Genomic DNA, 7570 nt, shown 5'->3' on the forward strand with positions numbered 1-7570 from the left:
GTTTTAATCCTTTAATAATATTACATCTAGACCAATTATGTGTAGAATAAATAAGAGTTAGTACTGTTTACGTGTTTTTGTGTTTTTCAGGTCTTGGAGTCAAATATGTGAAGAAACATGTCACTTTTGTAAGAGAAAGGAGCAAAGATTGGTTGCTAAGAAGTTTTATGACTAAAAGCCAAGATTCAAGGAGAAAAAGCCTTTTTAAAGCCCGGTCAAAGCTGAAAAGTCAAAGTCAACACGGGCAGAAATATAGCAGAAAAGTCAACAGAACTTCCACAGGCCGTATCTTTAAACTTAGACCTTGGAATTTGGCCTATTATATGTCAAAACGACCGACTCGGAAAGATCTTTCTAATGGTTTAGGCTTTGACCCAATCAGAGGAGCAAAAGTGGACAAAAAGGCTGTTGTAGTAATTTCCAACGCAGAGAATCCCTTTTTGGACATATGTAATTAGGTTTTGGGCTTGTTTTCATGGCCCAAAACATACCTCCAAAGCTCATATACGAAATTGTAGACCTAGCCCTCTCCTATATAAAGAGGACTTAGTTATTAATTCAAAGACTTAGTTAATTATTCAAGTACTTAGTTTTTAATATAGTTTTCAATTCTTAGGCTCTCTTCCTTTATATTAATAAAAGCCAAGTTTTTGTTCTTCTTTATGTCTTCTTCTTATTTCTCTATTAATGATTGTCTGATGAATCTGAGGTAAACTTATATTAAAGGGGTTTGATGAAGCTTTGATGAAGACTTGATGTGTTAGTTAGAATTATTGTTTATTTAAGAGTTTCACTCTAGTAGGTTAGTTGATTCACCATAAGAATGGGTTGAACTTCCTCACATGTTAATTATTAGTTGGCAGAGATTGCCATGAATAATTAGGGATCAAATACTTAATCTTTATTGGTTAGGATTGGAATAATCTACACTAGCATATTAGAAATTAATCAAAGTGGAATCAAATCCTCCTAATTCCTTCCTCATTCACTTCTTAGTATTTAATTGTTATAGTTAAATCATCTTAATTAGTTCAATCACCATATTAGTATAATTACCATCCATACTCTCATTAATTTTGTTAGAATCAATTAAACTAGTGAAACTTACGTCTAAGAAACTAAGAGTGGAACAAATTCTCTACTCCATATATTACATGATAAACGAGAGTAGAACTTTGATCATCTAGTGTAAAATCTTTTTAGTTCTACTTATTCATAGCATAATTAGTTAAGAGTTGGTAAAACTATTGTTTTACGTTTTATCAAATGGCGCCGTTGCCATCTTAGTTTGTTTAGATTCGTTTTCTTTTGTATTTTCGATTATACCAAAACCCCATTAAACCCACCCACCCTTGTTTGGTTCTAACTGTGTTTGTTTGGTTTAGAATATAATTTTTTTTTAAATACTACCTTGAGCATACCCGCGCCCTAAGTATTCTATTTCGAGCTTCTACCGCCCTCAAGTTCTTGGAATTTGTGTCAAGCAAGAAGCAAATCCTTTCCGACGGACAAAGCCCGATTTTTCACAGGTTAGTTTCGAACTCCATTTTGTTCAAGTTATTCAGTGATTCCACCTTCTTAAATACACTGAGATTGCATATACAAGACATTACTCAAACGCGTAGCAAGGAGGCATTCAGGTACTCCTTCCACTCCTCGCCTCTTCTGTCAGAGGAGTTTCATTCTTGCATATCAGGGTTGTTTGACTGTTGTTAGTGGTTTGTTTCTTATTGGCCTTAGCCTTGCATTCTGACATATCCAAGTGCTTCATGTATGGAAAATGGTCGATGCACCAAAGGCTATCCAAAAGAGTTTGTGGAGGAAACAATTATGGATAAAAAAAGGTACTCCATTTACCAAAGGCGCGACACTGGCAAGAAATATTTTGTGAAGAGGAAGAATAAAATGGTTAAAGTTGATAATGAAGATGTTGTTCCCTACAATGCATATCTATCTGAAATGTTTGACTGCCATATCAATGTTGAAGTTTGTGCATCGTGTCAAGCTGTTAAATATATTAACAAGTACATCTACAAAGGCTATGACAAAGCAATAGTGGTGGCGGCAGGAACAAATGATGAGATTCAGCAATATATCGATACAAGGTATATTGGACCAACATAAACTGTATGACATCTATTTCAAAATCCAATGCATAAAGAGTTTCCAAGTGTCCAATGATTGGTGCTTCATTTGGAAGGTATGCATAGGGTTGTTTTCAATAGCAAAGAGCCCATGGACGCAATTCTTGCCCGAGCCAGAGACCAAACTTCAACACTAACAACCTTCTTTAAGCGTTGTAGTAAAGATCTAGATGCACGAGCATATACCTATCAAGAATTTCCACGACACTATGTTTTCCACAAAGACTCTCAAGAGTGGACTCCTAGGACTCAGGGACCTTCCATTGGTAGGATGTATTTTGCAAGCCTTAATACCGAGGAGCGGTTTTATCTATGCTTGCTACTTACTGTTGTAAAAGGGCATACCTCGTTTGCATATCTTTATAAAGTCGGTGATACTGTGTACAACACATACAAATAAGCATGTATTGCCCGTGGGCTGTTGGAAGTTGATGATGAGTGGATACAATGCCTAGAAGAGGCAGCGATAATGAAAACTGGATATCAATTCTTTTAGAGTGTCATCCATTACGACCATATCTACTTTGGAACAAATTTGCATCGAGTATATGTGATGATCTTGGACCCTGGCTTCGAACAAAGCATGACATCCCAGATCTAACTGATGAGCAAATAACAGATTACGGCTTATATCTGGGGGAACAAATCCTTTTAGAATTTGGGAAGACATTGGAAAATTTCCCGCCCATGCCAAAGCCAAAAAAGGATTGGAGCAAAATTGTTGGCAATAGGCTCATTTGGGAGCAACGCCAACTTCAGCATGAAGGCATAGGAGAAGAGACTGCAGTTGATGTGAGTCGTCTTAATGATGAACAACTTCATGCTTACACTGTTGTGACTGATTTAGTATTTGGTGACAAGGGAAAACTTTTCTTTTTGAATGGAGCAGCTGGTACAGGGAAAACTTTTTGTATAATACAATTGCAAAGGCCTGTCGCAGCATGGGTCTTATTGTCATCATGGTGGCATCATCGGGAATTGCATCTTTGTTATTGTTTGGTGGACGCACTGCTCATTCTACATTTAAGATTCCAATTGATGTGATGGATACCACTTTTTGCGGCTTCGCTAAACATTCTGACCTTGTTGACCTATTTAAAGAAACAAAACTAATTGTTTGGGATGAGGTGCCCATGTAACATGGATACTGTGTTGAGGCTGTGGATAGAACACTTCAAGATATTTATGGAAACAAGAAGATATTTGGTGGTATCACTACAGTTCTTGGTGGTGATTTTCGACAAACACTACCTGTTATACCATTAAGCCAGAGAGAGCAATTTGTTGGTGCATCACTACGGCGCTCTTTCCTTTGGAGTTATTTAGAAGTTTTGCATTTGGTACAAAACATGCGGCTTGAAATGGCGGAGTCCGAGAATGTCGAATTCGCCGATTTTTTATTGGAGGTGTGCTATTAATGCCTTTTAATTAGAATGTTTTTTCTCCATTAGTTCCATATATAAACGAACTATTTTAGAAACTAATGAATTCATTTTTTGTTTTGATTCATTTAGATTGGTTCGAATCCCAAAGAATGCATACAATTGCCGAATGGAATACGCAAGTGTACCAATATCCAAGAACTCATCTTCTCTGTCTATCCCCCAATTGGTTGTTATGGACACACCATCTCCAACTTTTTTAACTAATCGTACTATTCTTGCCGCCCGTAATGATAATGTGAGTGCAATTAATGAGGTTGCATTGAATTTGTTCCCTGGTGAAGCACTCGAGTATTTGGCTATAAATAAAATCATCGAAGATGATATTGATAATCCAAGTGGGGCTCACTATCCCACCGAGTTTCTAAACTCCCTCGACCCTTCTAGCTTACCACCTTTCAATCTCAAGTTAAAACCTGGATGCCCTATAATGTTGCTCAGGAACATAGCACCTGAAGATGGCCTTTGCAATGGGACACGACTTATGGTGCTTCAATGTGCGAGTAAAGTCATTCAAGCCAAAATTTTGACTGGAGAGAAAGCTGGAAATCCGGTACTCATCCCAAGAATATCTCTGGCTCCCTCAAATTCGGAGTTGCCTTTCAAACTATCAAGGCGACAATTCCCTGCTCGACTAGCTTATGCCATGACAATTAATAAGTCACAAGGCCAATCAGTGAAATATTTTGGCATTGATTTGAGGACACTGGTTTTCAGTCATGGACAACTCTATGTGGCCATGTCCAGATGTACTTCTTCAAAAAGAATATCCGTTTTTCTTCCACCTAATGCAAGAAATTGTACCACAAATGTCGTATACCCAGAAGTTTTTCTCTAAGGACATTGATACCAATGAGAAAAGGCGAGAAAAAATTAAAGAATGCTACTTTTATTGGTTTATAAATTAAAGAATATGTTGTATCCATATATATGCTATGTTTTTATGATAGTTTTTTTTTTATGATAGTGTGGATACTTAAAAGTAAGAATAGAGATTATTTCATTTTGAGAACCATCTCTTTTGTAAACAATATGTTAAATGTATCAAGTCTAAAAAAATCAAGTGTATGTGGTTTGCTTGCAGGTACCAAGTTAAATTGCCATAATTTTTCAGCGACATGATTGCAATCATTGCTCCATGGCGCATTTATCCATATGGTAGCAGAATGGTGTGGACAATATGCATAGAGGGGATAATGAGAGAAATGAGGAACTCGATCAGTTGGCATGGAGTTTTTATTTTATTTATTTTTCCCTTTCGTTACTAGAATTAGCCCCAGGTGAAAAATTATGCAAAGTCTTCTTTAATGTTTAATGAGTTGTCTTTTAGTTTTAGAAGTAATTTGTGTTATGTATAAATATGAAGTTATATATTTTGGTATGGTTGATCTATGAGAATTGTATTGTTTGATTTTCAGGTTATGACAGGAGTTAGGTTTTTGAAATGTTGAAAATACAAAGGAGACTCTAGTTTATTTTTTTTTTTTAAAAAAAATAAAAATGATGATGCTCTTAATTGAAGACTCTCTCCCTTTATTTTCCTATTTTCATTATGATATGTATTGAATTAATGAATGTGTAAAGGTATGTGTAATGAGTTGGTTTGTGAGAAATGAAATGCATAGAATTGCAATAATTAAGCTCACTTGAGTATGCGTATGAAATGATTATGAAGTATAAAACTGTTGGAAATGGTTATATCATCGATCTAATGCTACTATATAGATGGTCTCTTGGGGTGTTGTTCAAAAGCAATGTGTCTAGAGTGCCAACTGGCATGGACATTCACTAGTTTAAGATAAAAAGAAGAGATACTTGCCTGATCTAGAGATAAACATGAAGAAACAAAAGAAGGATGTGTCAAGAGCTAAAACAAAGCCCTTGGAACCTTAAAATGGCTTCTCTTTGAATAGGCTATTGGAACGGACCTAAAGTTTCATTAACCTCAAAGCCCATGCCCAAAAATAATCAAAATAACCTGTAAGACTTGACTCATTGCACTCTCAATGTCCCGAAGGAGTTATGGATGGATGACGGATTAAGCTATCTGGTAAGTCGTCTTGGGATTCCTTAAGCTACTGTGAACTCCCAACGTTCTTTGATGTCAAAATATATGGATGGATTCCTAAGTTGTGTGGAAATTGTAAATCTTTCGGGCACTTTACATAAGAAAAACGAGCAGGTGACTAGAGAGAAAGAAGTAGTGGTTGACAATACTCCGATTCAGCCTGAAAGTAGCTCTGTTTTAGAACAAATGATGGAGAGGATTTAACAGCCAACTGTGATTTGGGTGTGAAGACTGATAAGAAATTGATCGAATACGCATAACTTCAACACGAGAAGCAGAAATGGTTATGGTTAATCCAAGAGTAAATGAGCTCAAGTGGCAGCCTATTAACTCGTCCGAGACGATTGGTGGATTTGGCTTTGAGTTTTGTGATCCCACATATGTATCTGGCAGAGATACCAATTCCTTTTGTAACTGACCGAGGGACGAGTACTGACTATATGTGGAGATAGTACAAGGAATTGAATCAGATATGAGCTTGAATCACATGATGTATGCAATATGACATTGAGCAGCATGAATATGTTAGTTTAAACCCCAATCACAGTCGAGTATTTGAGAAAAAGGTTCCACGTAGCACTTTGTGGATTCTTTGCCAAAGTGATTTTGTCAGTTAGGTTACACCAAACTGTAGATTGGAGGCTCGAGGCTCATGAGGAGGACCAGCAAGGAAAACAAAGCCAATCATAATTTTGGCACATGGTTTGCTGGAATTCATCAAATCGTTTTCACATGATAATGAAAGAAAAGGAAAAGAGAAAGTATAAATGTGTAATGTTGATCAAGGATTTAGGTGTGCAAGTTTTTGGGAATGTGGGGTACAATGGCAATTTGGTATGCATGAAAGATCTGAATTTTATTAGATTACGATCAAAATTTTGGTACCATATATTTTCTTTATGGTATGTTCTAATGTGGGCTGGCCATATCGGACTTTTCAATCCCAAATGTTTGAAGCGACTAGTATTGAAAGAAAAGCAACATGAAGCTAGTCAACTTAAGAAGATGGAAGATGTCTGTAGTTGGTTGAATATTTTGCTAGGTAGAATTCTACATAAAAGTAATATTTTCTCTAGGATTAAGTTTTGTTTTCCTAAGGCAGTCTGCTGTATGTAATTTTAATGATAGACCACGTACTGTGAAGTCAACTTTATGTTTATTTTGTCGTTTTATGTTTTTTTTAAAATAACAAACTGATTGATTACCACGTGCTCAAAGTGGGTAAATGAAATAAATCAAATAATTGATTCATCATTCCACGTCCGATTATATCGACAACGCGCCTACTCTGTTTGAATCAAACAAAAAATGACAAAATGAAAAGCAACACCAAGATCTATCCCACATAATGTGTTATAAAAATAGATTTGCACAAATCCATTGAGATATGAATGAGTAATTTGTCTCTCAAGTTATTCCAAATTGAGATGAAATATATTTCTCTTGAAACAGTACGTAAAGTGAGAAAAACCTTTTCGAAAGAGTGCACTGGTTCGAAAGAGTGCATTATGCCGAAAAAGTGCGACATTTCGAAATGTGCACTGGTTCGAAATAGTGTATCATGTCGAAAAGGTGTGACCTTTCGTAATAGAAACTAGTTCGAAATAGTGCTTTATGCCGAAATGGTGTGTCCTTTCGAAACATGTGACTTTTCAAAGAGTTGCTTACTTTTTCCTAAGAGTCACTGTGTTGTTTCCAAGAGGCATCACTCACCTATAAATAGTGGATGAATTTGGAGAGAGACACACCAGATCACACAGAGTTTTGATCTTTCTCTTCTCCTTCTGTTCTTAGTCAAATACTATGTTGTGTTTGCTGAGTTTATAGAATTGAAGTGCTAACTTTCTATAGAAGGAAATCCGTTCTATTTTGGGAGACAGTTTCCCATCAAACTTCAAGCACCGTGAGGGGAAAAT

The 7570-nt window shown here is 36.2% G+C and overlaps 1 protein-coding gene and 1 pseudogene across 1 annotated transcript; both read left to right on the forward strand.

Moving 5' to 3' along the window:
* Positions 1–2591: 2591 nt before the first annotated feature.
* Positions 2592–3188, forward strand: LOC147488254 (uncharacterized). The gene has a single exon (XM_086574322.1). The coding sequence runs from the start codon at positions 2592–2594 to the stop codon at positions 3186–3188; it is 597 nt and encodes a 198-aa protein (XP_086430448.1).
* Positions 3189–3493: 305 nt separating this feature from the next.
* LOC147488255 (uncharacterized) lies at positions 3494–4424 on the forward strand (annotated as a pseudogene).
* Positions 4425–7570: the final 3146 nt, after the last annotated feature.

This window comes from Coptis chinensis, chromosome 7 (genome assembly GCF_015680905.1).
Source record: "Coptis chinensis isolate HL-2020 chromosome 7, ASM1568090v1, whole genome shotgun sequence".
In the NCBI taxonomy this organism is placed as follows: domain Eukaryota; kingdom Viridiplantae; phylum Streptophyta; class Magnoliopsida; order Ranunculales; family Ranunculaceae; genus Coptis; species Coptis chinensis.

Excerpts from the sequence above, each read along its gene's own strand:
- LOC147488254 (XM_086574322.1), top strand. The coding sequence starts at position 2,592 with ATGCCTAGAAGAGGCAGCGATAATGAAAACTGGATATCAATTCTTTTA.